Source organism: Neovison vison, chromosome 8 (assembly GCF_020171115.1).
Source record: "Neovison vison isolate M4711 chromosome 8, ASM_NN_V1, whole genome shotgun sequence".
NCBI classification, from domain to species: domain Eukaryota; kingdom Metazoa; phylum Chordata; class Mammalia; order Carnivora; family Mustelidae; genus Neogale; species Neogale vison.
In genome coordinates, this window is record NC_058098.1 from 28,999,597 (window position 1) to 29,019,816 (window position 20,220).

A 20,220-nucleotide genomic window follows, 5' to 3' on the forward strand; every position below is an offset into this window, starting at 1 on the left:
CTTTTACTGCATTATGTCTTGTTGTCAATGACCTAGCAGTCCCGTGGGGGAGACCAGCAGATCAAAGACATTTCTCACAGGAGCTGTGAATTGGAAACAGCTCTATCTGCCAATCACACACCCCAGGTCATTCATGGAGATGCCCATGGTAAGGACCCTTCTCTAGTATGACCTGCGGGATTCAGGCTGCCCAACCCAGCCTGCGTTGGCCATACACCTGCCACCATTGCCTAGACCCATCATTGCACCAGACATGGCAACACAGCCACAATTGTGGACAGGGCACAAAATAGAGAACTGCCTGTTTCCATTGCAGAGGCCACTATAAAACTTGTGATGCCTCCCAGAAATTAGACTGCTTGTCTCACTGTAAAGAAGCCATATCGCATGGGGCACTGCCCCTGTCTGCTCCTAGATAACTGACTACCTCTGAATGGGGGTCCATTTTCAGGTGATGGTGTTCCTACCTTAATCTGATCAGGAGACTGGCCACATTTCTGTGGCCCTTATAACTGAGCCATGTGAAGTTTGGGCTTTTCACACTGTCTACAGCCTGACAGTGATGTACCCTTTGTTGCAAAAGCCACACAACAAGGGGCCCATAGTCAAGGTATCTGACAGCCGTGCCAAGCGCCTTGCCATCTGCAGGCATTCCATATTATTGGGCATTGGAATGGCTGCCTCAAAAATTACTCACAAGCCTCTGACTACCTCCCTCCTCTCCTTCTGGTCCACACACCTCAGTGAGGCCATGTGGTCACTGAGCATAGTTGTCCCCAGACAAGAATCATCCCTCAGCCATTTCTCCAGTAATGATCAGGACAAAAGGGGGGGTTATATAGCCCTTTTCTGAAGATTTGGGATTCAGATTAGTCCTGGGAATAGTGCTTCTTTTTGTCCTCCAAGAACAACCCCTGGCCAGCCTAGCTGGTACAGCCTCCGGTTGTCAGCCTGGCAGAGAGGATCTAGGGGATTCAAACTTCACTCTCGTTTAGCCCCTGGACTCTCCAATGCTTTACACAAGCCTAGGTCATAAAGGTAATGATGACGTAGTTGAGTACACTGCCCCCTATGTGGGCCCACAGAGGCCAAGGTTGGAGATAAAAGTGGTCTCTGTGCATTTGGTTCCACTCACACCTGGCCCCGCCAGATAACAGGTCAGGGTGCAGTAGGGAAAGCCTGGAGAAAAGGCGAAGTGCTAGCTACTACTGGAATGGACACTGGTCCCACAGGTAGGTGCAGAGGCCCCTGGGCACCCCAGATGCCAGGGGCACAGGGAGGGAAGGGTAACTGGCCTTCTCTGTGTTCCCCCAGTCCAGCCCTGCAACCTGGCAAAACCACCACCTGGTTTATACGAGATATGTGTCAGCAGTCACCCTGACCCCTTCTGGTTTTGGCGTCCTGTGTCCACGTGCTATGGAAACAGGAAACTCACATCCCCATGACAGGTCCTGGATTATTCGGTTGTGCCCTTTGCCAATGATGGCAGCTCCGAAATGCCGAACCTCCCCTCCCCTGACCTTGGACAAACGCGCCATCCAGTACAACCTTGTTGCGGTCTGACAGGTACAGATGCACACACTTTTTGTGTCGCCTGAGTGTTCTTGGGTCATATATGGCAACCAAGGCTGCACCGATTTGGTGACACCGCCCAAATCTTAACCAATCTGCACAATGGAGATACCAATCAGAATTCACCGCAAATCTTGAACTGGGGTGATGTGTGTGGAGGCATATGTTTGTATGTGGGCCATGGAATGGCTCTCCTTTAGGGATGGGGATTACTTTTTGGCCCATCTACTGCCTCCCATCATTATTGGCAGTGACATCAAAAGTCGGTAGATTAATCTAAAAGTCACTTGTGAGAATTGTAATGGATTGTAAACTGGGTTTAGACTATCTCCCAACCATCTGAAATTAGACCTACTGTTCCCCTTGTGTCGCCCTTGGGACTCATTCACTAGTGACTGAGACTGGGACACTAGGTGGCCAGGTTGAAGCCAATACTCAAAGGTGGCCTCATCTTGATGCTTCAAGTTCTATAGATAGTAGACTTAATTAAATTCTGTATGAGACAGATTGAGCAGCTTTGGTCCCAGGCTCTGTGATCAGATTAATCAGCGTGGCGGATGGCGTGGCATACTCATGTGAATATTCAAGTCAGCCAAGAATGTGCAGGGCCGATTGTTGGGAGAGGCAAACCACATCAGCCCTGTGCATCACTGTACATTTGTGCTGGGCATGCCAGGAATATAAGGCCATGACCGCTGTGCCTGAAGTAGGTCTCGAGGTTGTGTGCGCAGCAAGCAACCTTGAGGTTGCTTCAAGGACAAAGAGCTTGCTTATTGATTCCTACAAAAGGGGAGGCTTCCCCATTCTCATGCCCACCACATGCACAGCGCCCAGAGGGCTCCCCTGTGTGGCCCCTGGAGGACTCGGAGGCCAAGGCAACTGATGCTGACAGGATGCTTTCATTACTTGCTGTGCTGTGAGTAATAAAGCTCATTGTCTCTGATCTAGGAATCGTATGTCTTCAGCCAGCATCCATTAACAGGTCGACATTCACATCCAGTAACAGGTTAACTTATTAGCTTGAAAGTAGGGCAAGTTCAAATTCCAAACACTTACACGGTCAGGGCTAAAAAGGGCCTCAGGAGAAGGGCTGTCCTTGGGTGTTGGCGCTGTCTGCTTGTCATGCCAGGACAAAATACCACGGATGAGAGGCTTGCGTCATAGACAGTTATGGTCTTATGTGCTGGAGGCTGGGAAGTCCAAGCTCAATGTGCTAGCCAATTCATTTCCTGATGAGGACGCTCTGCCTTGCTTGCAGCTGGCCACATTCTCACGGTGTCCTCCCATGGTAGGGGGAGAGTTCTCCCTTCCACTCCTCACAAGGGCACCAAGCCTATGTGATTAGTGCCCCATCCTTGTGATGTCATTTAACCTTTACCACCACCTCCCAGGGCCTAGCTCCAAATACAGTCATATTGGGGGCTAGGGCTCAGAACAGGAATTTCAGGGGAACATAAATATTCAGTCCATAACCAGTGTCATGCAGGTGTCAGTTAAGACTAGAGAGGACAGAAGCATTGAAAGAAATGTTGAGAACAGGAGGAAGTGGACTAATTACGGAGAAGGGATTCCGAGGGGTATGGCCAATGTTTTGGGAGGTGAGGAAGTGGTGGAGGCTGAGTCAGGGCCAAGGAGAAGCAGAGCATCATGGGACTAAGTATGAGACCAGGAAGGCCAACCTGTGGAATCCACGGCTTGATAGATGAGTGACAGAAACAGTCATGAGAAGCATGAAAACAAAAACTTTAAGTTAAAGTTATTAAAAGTCAGCACTAGGAGTACTACACAGAAGTGGGAAGACTCTTACGCATGACAACACGGATAAACTTTCACAGATCTAACAATGAATAAAAGCCAGATACAAAAAACTCCACAGTGCATGATACCATTTAGACGAACCCCAGAATGGAGAAAATTCATTTATGGGGCACGCACTGACAAGAAGGAGGAACCCGAAAGGCTGCTGGGATGTGGCAAAGGGCTTGTATCTTAATCCAGGCAGGGGCTATATTGGTATATATGTGCAAAAACTTTATCGAGGTATACATGTGGTATGACTGCATTATACCTTAATTTTTAAAAATCAGCATTTTTTGAACAATTTTTTTTAAAAATTGGGCTTTGGGCCAAATCGATTATCTACATACATTTCACCCAACCTGAAGCAATCTCACCAGTAAAAAGAAAGGCCCACATACAGCCTGACCCAGAATAGGGGGTCCCTTGGTCCACCACTCCTGTTCAAGTGGTAGGGAGCTTCTATCACCGGGCCCACACCGGGGTGTGCTGGTTTCAGTTCGTATGGGCTCTGGAGAACCTGCTGTGTGTATCTCTTCCCCACAAGTCCAGTCACATCACGTTACTCGTTTGAAATGAGCCATAGCAGAAACATAGCTCATGAAAATCAGCGAATGCAGGGGTGCCTGGATGGCTCAGTCATTAAGCATCTGCCTTCAGCTCAGGTCGTGATTCCAAGGTCCTGGGATCGAGCCCCACAGCGGGCTCCCTGCTCAGCAGAACACCTGTTTTTCCCTCTCCCATGCCCCCTGCTTCTGTTCCCTCTCTGGCTGTGTCTCTCTCTCTGTCAAATAATAAATATATAAAAATCTTAAGGAAAATCAGCCAATGTTTACAAATCAGGTTTATTTTTTTTGAGAGGTGGTTGTTAAAACACTTAGCCATCACACCAATGGACCCTCGCCACCCCAGGCTTACCCAGGAAGTAAATGAAGCTAAGGATAATTAGGCAAGAATATTTTATTATATTAACTATACCTACTTGAGTCCCTAGACCCCAAGTCCTTTTCACCTGTGGTGTTTTCCAAGGACCTGGCTCCAACGGGCCAAGTGGCCACTGAAGGTTAAAAAGCAGAGGACTTGGGGCGCCTGGGTGGCTCAGTGGGTTAAAGCCTCTGCCTTCGGCTCAGGTCATGATCTCAGGGTCCTGGAATCGAGCCCCGCATCGGGCTCTCTGCTCATCGGGGAGCCTGCTTCCCTCTCTCCCTCTGCCTGCTTCTCTGGCTACTTGTGATCTCTCTCTCCCTGTCAAATAAATAAATAAAATCTTAAAAAAAAAAAAAAGGCAGAGGCCTTGATGCTTTCTACCCCAGGAGTGGGTATAGGTGACGCGGCAAAGCAGGGCTGGGAGACGGGGGAAGGCATGCTAAGCTCGTCTATTTGGGGCACCCTGTATGACCCCCCTCATACCTAATTAGTCATGAGTTCCTGACCTCTGCCTCCCAGACAAATAGTCATCACTCAAGGATTTGTGTACCAGGCACTGTTCTGAACACTATGGACACCAGAGAAGAGACAGAAATCCCCAGCAGCAAGAGCTACAGGTCGGTCAGTGACAGTCCTTTCTCATGAAAGCATCTCTCTCCTCTGTTCCTCTCATTCCCCCCTTGACCTGCCTTTGTTGAAGGTTTTCATTATCTCTTACCTGAATGGTTCCTACCCAACTCCAGGTCCTATGGGAGGTTGGGGGTTCAGGGGAGCCTGAAGCTCATAAAACCAGAGAGGATATAACTCTTTCAGAAGAAAAAGACAAACTTTTGAATACATAATTATATATCACCATGGGAACACACTGCAAGGAGATATCAAAGGCCTTGGAAGGGGTCTGTGAGGATGACGGTCCCTGAAGTTTAAGCCTCCTGGAGAACTGGCCTTTGCCAGGCCATCTCCCTACTTCACCCAGAACAAGGTGAAAAATGGGCCCCTCCCACCCTCTTCTACTCCCCTCACCCTTTACCCTACTCTTACTTCCAACATGATGTCTTTCTTTCCTGCTGACCATCCCACAACGATAAGAAAAGGAATTTGCTCTTGTCCCATGTGTAAATATAATATATATATATTATATTTACATGCTAAAATAGTTCCCTTCCTCTTCCTCAATGAGCATGAGACTGGTTGTCTTTGAGATGGTTTGTGATCAGTAGAAGCGTGGACAACCAGGAAAATGGAAGGGACATGCAGTCTTTTCTTTCTTCCAGCCTAGAAACTGGAGATGGGAGCTCTACTCTTTTGCCCAAGTGTTGACTCCCATTGTGTATTATTCAACACTGAGTAATTCAGCCTAGATTTGGGAGTGGGAGGGACCCCAAGGCAAAACTAACACATGTAGTGTGGGTCTTTCCCATAACAACAGGGGAAGTCAACAGGGAGGAAGGCTGAAAGCTGGAGCATACCCACCCAGAAACCTTCTGAGATGGCCCCAGGCATTTTCTTTTTCCTCCTGGAGCATGTGGACAACCGTATTTAGTGGAGGCTTTAATATTTTTTTTCTGTCTTCACGTTCATGCCTATCGAGAAAATTCGACCTTGAAGTGGATCCAAGTAACTGACGCTCTGGGACCTCCAGGGGGCGCTATGGCCCAACACACAGCCTGGCCGGGAGCCTTCTGCCTAATACACCACCTTAGATCTGTTTTCTGTTGTGTTGCATCCGTGTTTGGACAGAGTGAGTTCTGCTGGTTTTCTAAAACACTCTTTGGGGTCTCCTGGGTGGCTCAGTCGGTTAAGCATCTGCCTTTGGCTCAGGTCATGATCCCAGGGGTCCTGGGATTGAGTCCCTCATTGAGTCCCTCATCAGGCTCCTTGCTTGGTGGGGAGTCTGTTTCTCCCTCTCCCTCTGCTGTCCCCCCTGAGTGTACGCGTGCTCTCTCTCTCTCTCTCTCTCTCTCTCAAATAAATAGATAAATAAAATCTTCAAAATACAGTTTTAAGGCCCAGGTTTCCAGGAAAAATGCCATGCTCCTCCACATCACCTGTGATGTTGCAGGTGGAAGCTAAAGGCTTCCACCTTGAAGCAGGTACAGCAAACGCATTCAGCTTCAACCTTTACATACAGTCTTGATCTCAGGCTCAGGCCCTTCTTCCGAGCTGCCCCAGTCCCTGCCCCTGCATCTCTAACGGCCCAGATCACTCACTCTAGATAACACTGAGTGTTCATAAGTCTCTCACTGCCACAGTGTGATACCCAGAAAACACAAAACATAAAAATGCACGCAGAGCTCCAAGAACCAGCCTTGCTGGGTCTAAAGTAGAGATACTTACCTCCAACCACAGGGACTGACTCAGAATTTGCTCACCGGCCTTCTACCTGCTGGCCCAGTTGATGTCCTCATCACTCAGCAGGCTTGCCCCTTGGTCCAGTGGCTCTAACCCAGAAAGCCTTTCTCTGGGGCTCCAGACTCTAGGAAGCCACCAACACCATCCTGGTGGATTTCTTTCTAGTCCGTGTAGTTAATAGAGAACAGGAAACTGTCCAAGTAAAGAGCCCTTCCAAGATGACTTTAGCTCAGTGCCACTAAGTCCTCTTTCTGCCCCAAGTCTACTTTGGGGAGAGTCTTCCAGAACCATGAAGATCTGCAACAGCAAAGCCCTTCCACCATCATGAAAAGGAATGTGGACTCTGCAGCCTCCCAGAGAAGAAAGGCAGGGCAATAGTGAGGACACTGCCTCCCCACCCCACCCCCCACCGTCCCCGCCCCCCGGAGAGAACAGCCAGGTGAAAGGGCTGGTATTTCCAACCCTGTGTCTGGGAAAGAGTAAAATCTTCAGCGTTGGGCAAGAAAGGGAATGGAGGGAAGACTGGCAAGAGACAGGTGGATCAGGCATCAAAGGGCTTAGACCATCCCTAAACTGGCCCCTAAATGTCTACTTGGGGAGCCACTAGAGACATTTGTAAGTTTCTAAGCAAGTGACGGCAAGAGGACAGAGGGTGATTGGGATGGGCTGCTGGAGACAGGGGGCTAGTATCAGAGATGAGCTCCTGCCCCAAAGCCTGATGGATATCTGGAGACGGTGCCATGGACAGACACAGGGAGGAGGACAGGAGGAAGAGCTGGGTTGCCAGACCAAGCGACCTCATTTCTGGCTATATAGAGCTATTGTGTTAGGGACCCTCTGTGGAGGCAGGTGCTTCCTCGAGAGTTGAGGCCAGCTCTGTGCTCACCAAGACTGGCAGAAGCAGGATGGAGGCCCACACCAGGAGATCGTGGTCCCCAAGACGGCCTCTGAGGCTGCAGACCAGCATGAGTTCTCTGGGGGGAGAAGGGAGAAGGAAGCATGGCCCAGCAGCCTGGGGCACTCACAGGAGCAAAAGAGGCAGAGAGCTCTGGTCCTCAGGATGGCTTTCCCTGGGGCGTGTGGGGAAGGAGGAGGGCTGGAGAGTCCAGGGCTGCAGGGAGTCAGAGGGCCTGAGGCCTGAGTGCAATGCACACAGCGGCAGAGCTGGAAGGGAGCCAGACCATTAGGGCTCCGGGAGTGGCTTGATGGGGGCTGGCAGGGCATCCTTGGTGGAGTGCTCCTGGGGACTCTCAGAAATAGGAGGGGCACAAGTCGAAGGAGGAGGCGGGGACAAGGGGAGGGTTCTTTTAAGAATGGGGAGGTCTGAGCTGAGGAAAGGAAGACCAAGATACAAACAGATCAGATGGGGCAACGTCAGGAGATGCAGAAGCTGGGACTTAGTAAAGAGGTCCCTGAGCCTGCATGTTTAGTGGGGGTCCAAGGAAAGAATAGAATGGGCGATGAGACTGAGAATGGATGGAAACCACGAACGGCTGAGAGAGACAGCGGGATCTTGCCACCGTTCCCCGGACCCTCTCCATTAAGTAAGAGGTAGGCTGTCTGCTGGAAATTTCGAGAGCAAGAGGTATGTTTGAGGGTTGGAGAGAGGGGAGAATCAAGTATGGAACACTGGGGCAGGGGAAGGTCTCTAAAGCAACACTTCCCAAATGTAAGTGTACATGAATCCCCTGGGATCTTGTTAAAATTGGGTTCTGATTCAGCAGGCCTGGGTAGAACCTGGGGCCCTGTATTTCTTTTTTTTTTTTTTTTTAAGATTTTATTTATTTATTTGACAGACAGCACAAGCAGGCAGAGAGGCAGGCAGAGAAAGCGGGGTGGGGGAGGGAAGCAGACTCCACGCTGAGCAGAGAGCCCGATGTGGGGCTCGATCCCAGGACCCCGAGACCATGACCGGAGCTGAAGGCAGAGGCTTAACCCACTGAGCCATCGAGGCGCCCCGACCCTGCATTTCTAACAAGCTCCCAGGTAGATCTGTTGCTGGTGGTCCAGGACCCCACTGGGAGGAGCAAGGATCTAGAGTCAAATAAGGAGGTGGAGAAAGAGCCTGGCAGAAGAATTCACCTTAAGGAGAGACCTACCTTTGATAATCTCACCCAGGGTAAAAGCTGACACTTGGAGAAGTCTGGGTGGGAGTCACAGCCCCTGCAGTTAATGGGAAGGGGGACATGGAGAAGGAGGGATGGCAAAGAGGAGAGAAGGTAGGGGAGCCTCTGGGATGATAGGAGGCGTGGAAGTGCCCCCAGGGCTCTCTATCTAGGTCAGGTGGACCACCAACTGCACACTTGGAGACCCTCCAACAGAGGATAGGAGTCAGCTGGGGCAAGAAAGTGTTATTCCAGGGTTATCTGAGAGAGCAAGAGACAGGCATGGCCGGCTACCCCTGTGCCGTTCTGCAGGAAAATACTGGACTCATTCTGGCTTTTTCAAAGCTTGGCCTGGACACATCAAGCCAGAATGTGAGGTGAGGGGCACACACCTAGGGGCTCTGCCCTAGGAACAAAGGTGAGAGGATTTCTATGCCAGAAACTTTCAAAAAAAAAAAAAAAAAGGAATGAAATCTGCAAATCTGCGAAGGAGGGTGCTGGGGAGAAAGAGGAGGTGCGTTGGGCTCCCAGTCCTAACTCTGAATCCTAAGTGTCTAACTTGCAATCAGAAATCAAGAGGTTTCAGAAAGGTACAGGCTGGAAACGAAAATGCTTGGGTTTAGGCAACCGGGGGAAGGGGCTGAGGAAGGCCGCTCAGCGGTCTGGGGCCCAGGCTCCGAGAGAGGGAGCTTTGAGTCCTAGGCTGAGGTTAAGGCGAGGTCAGGTTCGCCAGGGGAAATGCAAGGAGGACAGTAAGGGCAAGCAAAGAACATCAAGAGTAAAAGCTTGGAGGCGTCAACATGAGCAGCAAGTGCAGGCACAGGGTGTTAGCGTGGGGAATCCGGCGGGTACTTGGGAGAGCAAGGTGAGGCCAGAAGCCCGAGCTCTGTCCCACCGCGACCCGGAGGCGGCGGAGGTTTCTGAGCGCGGCGTGTCGCGCTCCTCCGGCTTTGGCGCGGCTCCCTCGCTGCGCAGCCCTGGCTGCCCCCTGCCCGGGCCTCCCAGAGCCCGAGGGTCCCTCCAGCTCCTCCCCGCGGCCTCAGTCAGGCCGCAGCCCCCAGCCCCAGCGACCGACTCGCCAGGATCCGCCCCGCCGCGGCGGCCCGGGCCCCGCCGCTCCTCCCCCGATGATGTCACGTCCCCGGCCGCCCCTCGGCCGGCCGCGCCGCCCCGCCCCCTCCTCCCCCGGCCCCCAGTCCCCTGGGCCCGCCCGCTCCCGCCATCCCTCCTCCCGCCCGCGCTCCCTCCCTTCGACTCCCGCTCCCCCGGGAGCGGCGGCGGCGGCGGCGGCGGGATGGCCCGGGCCCGCGGCCAGGCCCCGGGGAGCGGCGGCCGGCGGCGGCCGCGGCGGGGCGGCGCGGGAACCGGGCCCCGGGGGGAATCGGCCGGGTTGCTGCTGCTGCTGCTCCAGGTGCTGCCGCCCGGGGCTGCGGCAGGGCCGGGGCGCCGGGGCACGCGGGGCTCCGCCGGCGGCGGCGTCTGCTGGCCCGGCGCTGCCCCTGCCTTTCCCCGGGACGCGCGGTTGCTGCTGCTCCTACCGCCGCTGCCGCCGCTGTCGCCGCCGCCGCGGAGCTCCGCGCCCGCAGCCTCCGCCTCCCGGATGGTAATCAGCGCCCCGCGCCGGCGCCGCGGGCGGGCGGGAGGTTGGGGGGGGCGAGGGGGAAAGGGCGGGCAGCCCCGCGCCCCCGCCTCGCCGGAGGCAGCTCCCGGGGCGCTCGGGCCCCCCCTCCGACGACCGCGGCCCTGGGCAGCCGCCAGAGCGCGCCTCTGGGGCGCCTCCGTGCGGACCGGGTGCCGGCTCCGCTCCAGCCCTCCCCGCCCCGCTCGCAGTCCGCCCGCCGGCTCTCAGGCCGCGGGGGAATCCCTCCATCTCCCCGCCCCGCGCCCCGGGAGGGGAGGGGACAGCGCCGGCGCTCGCGGACCCGCTTTCTCCGAGGGAGCGCCCGGGAGGCGAGCGCGCACTGAGACGCGGGGACCCGGCGCTGCGCTGCGCTCCTGAGGCGCCCGCTGCCGTCGGGTCTGGCTGAGCCGAGCCGTCCGCAGCCTCGGCGGGACCGCATTCCCGGCGGCGGGGGCGCCCACCGACCGCGCGCCCTTATGTTCCCCGCGCAGGACACTCTGCCCCGCGGCGGGCTGAACCTGAAGGAGGAGCCGCTGTTGCCCGCCGGCTTAGGCTCGGTGCGCTCCTGGATGCAGGGCGCGGGCATCCTGGACGCCAGCACCGCGGCGCAGAGGTAAGCGCACGGACGCGACCCGGCGCCCTCGGGTTGGACGACTCCGCGCCGCCTTCGCTCAGCCTGCTGAGCTGCTGGGGCGAGGGGTGGGGGAACCCTAACTCTGGACAGTCGCTGCAAGCTCTCCCGCCCACCCTACCCCGAGCGCCTCTGCTTCCTCCTGAGGCTCTGGGGCGGGCCGGGGCGGGGCTTCTGCCTCCTCGGCCGCTGTCCCAGCTCTGATTTCTGATTTCTTACTGTCGCTCAGGGGCCCAGCGGTCCATGACTCTAGAGTAAAAGGTGTCCCCGCTGCCCGCAGTCCCTGAGCCATGACTCACAGCCACCGGCCGTCAAGTAACAGGCTACCCCTCCTTCATGGGCAGTCCCAGTGCCTCTCCTGGTCCAATTCGAGGCTCTCTGCCAGGAAAGGCACAAAACCCAGCCCCCTTTCTGCTTTCCCACGCCCCTCAGAGTTGAAGGAGGGGTGCGTGTGGAGCCAGAGAAGAGGCTGGGGGCTGAAGAGTGGGGAACAGGCAAGCTGGACAGTCGCCTTGGCTGGAATGATTGGGGCTCAGGCCCGGCGCTCAGGCCCCGCCTCTCCTCAAAGTGGTTTCCTGGCGGGCCCTGGAGGAGGCAGAGGGTCCCTGGGAGCCCCGCATCTATGCCAATGCCTTTGCAGGAGTCTGGGCAGAGGGCCTGGATAGGGAATGGACTCCTGGGTTGGAGAGGAAGTTTAAATGGTTTGTTGGCCTGCCCCCACAGCACCTGACCATGGACTTTTTTGTGCCCTTACTTGTGAGCGGTCGTGGGGCGCGGGTATTGGGGGCGGGAGGAGTCAGATATCCTACTGGAGTTCTCAGTGGTTAAGACTAAGGCACTGCAGACCCTGCAGATCCCTGGGGACCTGGGAACTGGGTCCCCGAGGTCTGAGCCGCTGCTGGAGCAGGAGCCTGAAGGGATTCTGCAGGAGGGTCACCTGGGCACATGGGCCCAACATTCCCATCCCTGGGCCTGTTCCTCAGCGGGGGCTTCTAGTCCAAGTCCAACCTCAGCCCTTAACAGACACACATCTTGTTCCCTGCGCCAGCCAAACCTGTTTCTGCACTCCTGTCCTTTGCTGACTGTCAGCAGGGAGTGTTGGGGGGGGGCTCTTCCTGGAGCTCATCTCTTCAAGAGGAGAGGGGCTTGCTATGAATTAACTTACATAGTTTTACTCATGATATAAGTATATTCCAGAAAAATTGGTAAGCAAGAAACAAAATTCTACCTTTCTGATGCAACTACTGTCAACACTTTAGTGTATTTCCTTCCCCTCCTTTTTCCCATTCACATGGGTTTTTTACTGGGCTGTGCAAACAATTCTGTATCCTGCCAGATTTTCTGTTGGTTCTGTTTTTATATTTAATTTGAGATGGTCTGTTCCTTAATGAAGGCTCCATCATTTTGTCCACCACCAGCTGTTGTGAGAGCTCCTTGTAAGAGTGGGTGAAGAGTTCCAGGGGAACCCCTGTGGCTTAGGGTTTCTGTTTCTCTCTGACTGGACCCTCTGTCCCTGTGTCAAGCCAGCAGTTTTGATGAGGGGGGAGCAGATACAAAGGAGGTGGTGCTCTTGTAGCCTGTATGGGCTCAGAAGTGTGGGGATGGGGCCTTTTCCCAGAGGATCTGACCATCAGCGATGTTGTCTGCACGTGGAGGAGGGGGTTCTTGAGTGGCATTGAGATGTCCCATCTGAGTCCTAGGGACCACATCGCTGGGACTCAGAAGGCCTCCCGTTGGAAGAGGGGCATTTCTTCAGGCCTGGGCTTCTTATTTGCAAGTCAAGAGACTTCTCTGCCTCAGAACACAGATTGGGAACACACCCCCGCCCCCTTTGGTTGACTCTGGATCACCTCCTTCCAGTGAAGAGCAGGCTAATCCTTTCTCATTCTTCCCAAAGTGGCCCATTGTCTCTCCCATTAGTGTCTTGATCCCCCGGCAGTCCAGCCCGTCCTCCTTGGCTCAGGTCTTTCCATCCTGAAACAGCAGCAACAAACATTCCTTTCCCTATCCCTACCTCCCTCTCCAACCTCTACCTGACTTCTGTCCCTGTCACCTTTGGGAAATTTGCCCAGGAGAGCTCTTCCCCAAGCCTGCTTGGTATCTGACAGTCATCTTTGATGCCTTGCCCCACAGCCCCCTGATGGTCAAGGCTCCTAGATGTTTCTTCATTTCTGAGGTCAACTTTTAACAATGGCTCACCCCTGTCCTTCACCTCTTTCCTCCCTGACTTGAAGGTTAATCTATCCCCATTTACCACGGCAGCCTGCTATCCCCCTGCCCCAGCCCCAGGCTCTCGCCTCTCCCCCAAAACCATCTGCCATGTCCCAGGGAGACCAGAGCAATATTTTTGAAGAACTCTTCTCTGATCGTGTCCTTCTCTGATTAAAAACTTCAGTCACCCCTGCTTCCTCCCAAGTATTCAGCACTCAGGGCTTACCACTGTCTAATCCCAAACTCCCTTCCAGCCGTTGGCACAATACTCGGCATCTAACAATGCCTCTTTTTGGCCCCAGCACCCACCTACCCACTGAATAAAGTCTTACAGTCTTGGGGACCCACTGCACCCCAGCACCTTCTGTATGTGTGCCCTCCCACCTGGACCTCAGGAACAGTTCTCAGCGCTGCCTAAAGATCCTGGCCACAGCCCAGAATCAGCAGTGCCCCACCAGCCCGTGCCTTTCTTTAGGGCAAGGATGGGGGCTTATTCGTCCTTGTGTCCCCAGCACCAGGACAGGCTGGAGCAGTCAGCAGAGAGGGGGGCAACGAGTATCTGCTGAAGGAAATAGGAGTGCATGTTAAAAAGTTCCCAGATCCCTTTTTGTTGGGCTCCCCTCCCTATGTTGGTGGTCTCCAGCATCTACCGCATCTACCTGACTCTAGGAACCAGATACTGGGTGGCGACTGCTTTCCAGCTTTATGACGCCAAGTTTTACAGAAGGTGGAGGTGGAGGAGACGGCCCCAAACCTGCCAAGATCAGTGAGGGAGGCTCTGCCAACAGGAAGGGAAGTTCTGAGCAAAAGAGTATGGGAAGAGAGGGGCTCCATGCCCTTGCCCCGGAGGCAAGAGGGGAGGGAAGGAAAGTCTGGCACCTCGAGGGCTGGCAGGATCTTCCCAGTGGGGAGCTCTAAACAAGGACCCCATGCCAGCCCCAGCCCGTGTTCCTCTTGCTGGGGTGCTCAGCCCAGAAGCAACTCTCCTCTCCTGATGGGATTCCCGGCCCAGGGAGACCCCTGCAGGACCCAAACCCGCCCTCCCCCTCCAGCAGGTCCCAGCACATAGGCAGGCCCTGAGAAAGCCAGCTGGGCTGCCTTTCCTGTAAGCAGCTGCACGCTAGCCTCCCTGCTAGGAAATGCTTTTGTTTGCTTTAATAATTAATAGCCGCTCCTCAGCCTGGGACCTGGCAGGCAGGCCTGTGGGTGGGTGGCGAGGGGGTGGGCAGAGAGAAGCAGAGTGGGCAAGCTTTAGGTGGAATGGAGGGCAAGAAGAAGGGTGGGAGAGCTAGCTAGTGAGATCCTTTCCCTCCCCCCACCCCACTGCGGGGGGGCCTGGGTGGCTGAGATAACTTCCTGTGGCAGGTGAGCCTACCCACTGCCCAGCAGCGGAAGTAGGGAATATGAAGCAGCCCAAAGCCTCGTCTCCCGCAGACCCCTCCAGACACAGATTCAGAGCCTCCAGTTCCTCTCTCTGCCCACATGGTCAATGTGGGTGTGCCCCAGTGGGCTGCTGCTTTTATCTTCCTGGTCTGTGGCGCAACTAGGGTCTGGGCCTGTCGGGCTGGGCAGGGTGAGGCCAACGGATCTTGGCTGGGGCCAGGAAGGCCAGGCCCAGTTTGATGGCTCCCAGCAGTCCCAGGAGCCCAGGGGAGGCCTGAAGGGAGCAGGGCCAGTGGGACACTTGGAGGAATAGCGGACACAGAGATAAAAGAGACCTATATAGTGGGCTGGGATAGGGCTGCAATTGGTAGCAGAAATTTTAGGGAAAGGTGAGACAAGGGATGAGATGCAGGAGGCATATGCTTTTTGTTCCTTCTACCTCTTGGGGGAGCCTCCCCCCACTGTGGATGACCTTAGGGCTTGTCCCCATTTCCCCAGCATTCCAGATTCCCAGGCAGATCAGGTCCAAGTCAAGGCACTGCTCAGAAACTTGGGCTATCAAGGCAGGCAAGAGTTAGGTCAGTGGGGGGCTAATGGGAAGGGAGAAGGTCCAAGGATGCCTTTGGGGGGAGGCAAAACTCCAGCCTGGGCCACTGGTACTCTGAGGGACTTGGGATGCTTGTTTTAAATTATTTGTATTTTTTATAAGCATATAGTCAGGCATGTAAGGAGCCCCAGGTGACCTCGTGAGGACAGAGTTGAGTGGTGCAGTGGTCTCCATACTAGAACCCCAGGGCAGGGTCCAGCAGCTGCTCTGCTGGGTCCTGCCCCGCCCTGGGAAGGAGTGTCTCCAGGGACCACTGGGACCTCCGCAATAGCAGCCAGACAACCCTGCAGCCCCCAGCATGTCCCCACCCATATCCCCCAGACACAAGCCACCTGATGGCCCCGGCCGGGAAGGTCAGGTTTGTCCTTGTTGTCAACTTTAACCTGGATTCCCAGCACCGTACTCCAGAAGCCCATGCACACCCACACTTGCTACAAAGCATGTGTCCTCAGACCATAAAGTAGCAGCGCACACCGACGCTCGCCTGCCACTCACGGGCATTCCAGAACAGAAGATGGGAACGCGGGTGAGCGGGCCACAGTAGAAATATGAAAACGAAAGCTGTCCCCTCCTGTGTCTGGGTTCTTTAGTACAAGAGCAAATTCCCCGCCCTTGGCACACTCCAGAGTAGATAGGAAACTGTTTTGAGCATTTTGTTGAAAACGATCTTTTAAAGAAAGCCAAGAGATGTGTAATTCTTTTTGGAGCCTCACAAAAGTGATGAATGTGGCGGTTCTCGCCATTCAGCTGGCTTTATCTGAGAAAGGCGTCTGTGTGGCATGCTTCGTGCTCTAGTGATGCTAAGGGAACGAGATGTCTCTGAATTATAGGCCCCAGCAACTCATATACCTGGTGAAGCAGTTCTTATACCTGTCTGCCAATTTTTTAGTCAGTCCCTTGGGCTGTAGTCTTACCGGCTTCTAACACACCTCAGGCCTCTGGATGGCCGATGGTTGGTACCCTGCCACCTTGGTGAAAGATCTGCTTCTGCTGCCAGCACCTGGTTCTGGAGACTTCCTTAGGCTGCCGGAGCCTGCTCTGCCCACTTGCACACGGAGCCAGGTGTACCTGAGCAATAACTGCCCAGGACCTCGCCCTGCCACTCCGCCTTCCACCAATGACTAACTGAAGTTGGTGGATAACTACCCCAGTTCCCTCCTCCAAAGTACCTGCTCTATTCTAGACTGTTTCCAGAGCTCCCAGCAGGACTGAGAAGCTGCAGTGGCCTACAGCGGTGACTTGAGGCACCCTTTTACGGAGTGCCTCTCCTCTTTCTCATTCCCCAATCCCAGCCCTGTGTTTGCTGGAATCACTTCCCACTTAAACTGTTTGCATTTGAACCCTTGCGCCTCCAGACTTCAGGGATTCTACTCCTGCTTCTCTTTTTCCTTTTAGATAAGGGATTCTTATCCATAGACATCCTTGCACTTGCTCCCTACGGCCCAGTGGGAGACTGCAGAATCAGAGACACCGGCCTTCATCCACATCGCTCTGTCTCTAAGCTAGTGTGAGAGCCGAGAGCAGCCACACCTCCCGCCTCCCACACGTCTGCACCCAGCAGGGGCTCTCTGACCTCTGGGCGTCCCCTGTGTCCATTTTCTGAGCTGTCTGCGTGTATCTCTCTCTCTCTCTTTCTTTCTGTTCTTTAATCCTGGTTTGTTTTCTCATTACAAGAGCATGAGCTCTTCCCAAGGGGGAGAGGAGCTAAAGTCTCTCCCCTCCCCAACCCTCTCCCTCTGGGCCTTGTCCTTGTATCTAGGCGTGCAGATTGGTCCCCTATTGCACGGTGGGGGTGGAGGCGCACGCGCACGGGGGAACCAGGACAAGGAAGGGATAGTCCAGAGCTACCCCCACGTTCTTGCTGAGGTCCTCATCCTTCTGTCATTGTCCGTCTCTTGTTCACAGGAAATACGATAATGACTTCCCAAAGCAAAACTTTTTCTGTTTCACCTTGAGCCTCTCTCACTGGTCCAGCAGGAGTATGAACAGGGCAGACTGGAGACAGTCACAGACCAGGAGCAGCCCTGGGTGTGCCCTGGGTCTTGCCCACTCTGCGGTCCTCTCCTGGTCTTGTAGTTTGGTGGGGGGAAGCTGGAGCTGTAATACTCATATTGTTTTGTCCTTGATCTTGATGGTAACCCTGTCTGTAAGCTGGAAGTTAGCCACCTGTCCCGTTGTTTTGCCTTGATGGGTGTGAGCCCCAGAGGATGAGGGTGCCTCAGACCCATTCAGCAAGGTGGGGAAGAGAGGATGATGCCAATGCCAGGCTGCCTTAGAAGAAGCGGAATGAGCCCCCCACCCCCACCCCGACCCTCCGGCTTTGGGGTGGGACAGACATGTGAGACAATGCAGCCCTCTCCCCATCCCCGGACCAACAGCACTGGATACTGGTCCACAGGCCCCAGGCAGCAGGCAGTGGTACCTGCCCTCTATCCTCTCCCTGGGTTTCCTGACCTCTCCCCCCAGGAATCCCCTCTTGCATGGAGGGCAGCCCTGTGGAGGGAGTTCAGCTTGGGACCTGGGCCAGACTCCCCAGGTCTGGTCCTTAGAAGCCTGGCAGGAGCTGGCAGGCAGCCAGGACCCAGGACAGACTGATATTTGCCAAGAGGGATGGATGAGAGAGGGAACTCCTGCCAGCATCACTAATTTACTCTTGGCCTGGAAGTCCGGGGATGTCTGTGAAGGAAGGGTGTATAGAGTGGTGTAGGGGATTGGGTTGTTGCTCCGCATCGACCCCTCCCCTGTGAAGGCCCCTGTCTCTGTACCCTCCAGCTCTGCCATCTGAGAGCCTTCCAGGCACCTCTCCTGGTCTGGCTGACGGAATAAAGGGCAGAGTGAGAGATCTGGGAGGGCTCCATGAGCCCACCCCCTTCCGCCTTTTCTCTCCTCAGGTGGTCCTGGAACCTGACCGATCGAGCTTCTCTCCCCACTCCCCCCAAACTGGTCCTGGGGCCAGAAGGAGGAGTCAGGATTGCTGCCTCATTAGCATATTCATCAGCAGTAATCAGGGACCTGCTGTGATCAAAGCTCTTCCGGCTTCCCTGCCTCTTGGCAAAAGGGAAGCTGGAGGGTCAAGGCTTGGACTTGAAAGGACTTCTTGGCCTAAGGGGGAGGGGAGGAGAGGGCAGAGGAGGTGCGAAGCTGGAGGGAGAAAGGGGCACCTGTAGAAAGAACCTTTGGTGGGGAAAAGAGAAGGTGACCGTGGTCCCCTCCAACTCCTCTTGATCAGAGACTGGCAAGACCCATCACCCAATCCTGAAATCAGCATTTCACCAGGACCAGCAAGGCTCCCAACCAGGCTTAAGGAGGTGGTACAATTGTTCTTTGAATATTTATGTATTTACTGTAAGATGTATGAGTAAAAACACAAGCGTCTCAAGCCAGGATAGCCCAGTCATTATGGTTTTTGCATGAAGCAGTGTAAGAGTAAGTTGATTTAAAATTATAAGAACAGCATTAAGGAGTGATGCATATGGCGGATGTTTCCACAATGGTGTGTCCCTGATGGGACTCTGGTCTGAATGGTTCAAGGCAGCTGTGCCATCCTCATGCTCTCCTCTGCATCCCTGCAGGGGCTTCTCACTTTCCCACTCCATTGCACCTTCCCCATGGGTAGCATCTTCTAAGCCCTGCCAGGCCTCAGAACCTTCTGGTGGCCCTTCATTGTATTGCTCAAGACTTATCCCTCAGCAAAATTGGTGCAAAAAAAAAGAAAAAAAAAAAGCTCAAAACTCAGCAGTGTCAAACAACAAACACCCCTTGCCTCACATAGTTTCTCAGAGTCAGAAGTGAGGGAGCAGCTCGTGCTTCTCCTGAGGCTGCAGTCATCTGAAGGCATCGCTGGGGCTGATCTTCTTCCAAGGTAGCTCATTCATACAGCTGGCAAGCTAAGTGCTGGCTGTGGGCAGGAGAGCTTGGTTCTTCTCCACATAGACCCTCCACAGGGCTGCTCGAGTATCCTCACAACATGGCAGCCAGCTTTGCCCCCGGGGGCTGATTCAATAGAACAAGGCAGAAGCCACCATGTCTTTTATGACCTAATCTTGGAATCATCTGCCATCACTTGTGCCACATTCTATTGGCCGCACAGACCAACCCTGATACAGTCTGGACAGGGACTACACAACAGCAGAAATACCAGGAAGTGGAGCTCATGGGGTGCCATCTTGGCTACCACACATGAGGAGAACCAACCTGAGTGAAGCCATGGAGGGTCTACTCTTGGAGGGTGTCCTAGGGCCCCCTACACACACTTGCACATGCTGTGAAGCCTCATTTCCCAGCAACAGTGGCCATAGTTGCCTTTTGTAGAGGGAGGGTCTAAAGCCATGAGAAACCTGAGGAACCGTCTTTTCAAGACCTTGGCGCAGAGGAGACAGTCTAAACTCAGGGCCTGGTTTTTGTGTCTCTCCAGACCTGGCACTTCCAATGCAACTTCTTCTTCTCTTCACTTAACTTTCTAGAATCCATGGTCCAACCACACCAACCTTCACACGTACAGCCATTCCTCATGCTCTTTGTTCTGCTCCTTTCCCTGTTCTAACTGTTGAGCTCCCATTCATTCCTCAAGAACCAGGGGGAAAGCTACCATCTCCACAAAGACTTCTGAACCTCATTTCTCACAGAAAGAATTCACTTTTTTCTTCCTTTGCTTCTAGAGTTGTTTTGTTTGTTTGTTTTTTGTTGTTGTTGTTGTTGTTGTTTGTTTGTCTTGTGTCATAGCCTTCTGTATCTGTCTTCCCTCCCTTCCAGGCATTTAATTCTAGCCCCACTCAGTGCCATGAGTCCGGGACTTGGTACATGGCTGGGGCTGAGGAAGTATTTGGGGAATGGGGCCTTTGTTTTTCTCCTCCTGCTCTTGCCTGACCCTGGCTTGTAGGAATCTTTTCTTTTTCTTTCCTTTTTTTTTTTTTTCCCTAAGATTTTATTTTTAGGTAATCTCTACACCCAACATGGGGCTCAAACCCACAACCCCGAGATCAAAAGTCCCATGCTCCACTGTCTGAGTCAGCAG

At 54.1% G+C, this 20,220-nt stretch overlaps 1 protein-coding gene across 3 annotated transcripts in view; it reads left to right on the plus strand.

Moving 5' to 3' along the window:
- Positions 1-10,319: 10,319 nt before the first annotated feature.
- The window catches only part of EBF4 (EBF family member 4), a 57,667-nt gene continuing 47,766 nt past the window's right edge, over positions 10,320-20,220 (plus strand). For 2 of the 3 annotated variants that reach the window (XM_044263334.1, XM_044263336.1), the window contains exon 1: positions 10,851-10,987. In XM_044263334.1, the coding sequence (XP_044119269.1) occupies positions 10,851-10,987 (137 nt within the window). Of the gene's footprint in view, positions 10,357-10,850; positions 10,988-20,220 lie in introns of those variants that run through there. The other variant, XM_044263335.1, reaches the window with a different exon arrangement.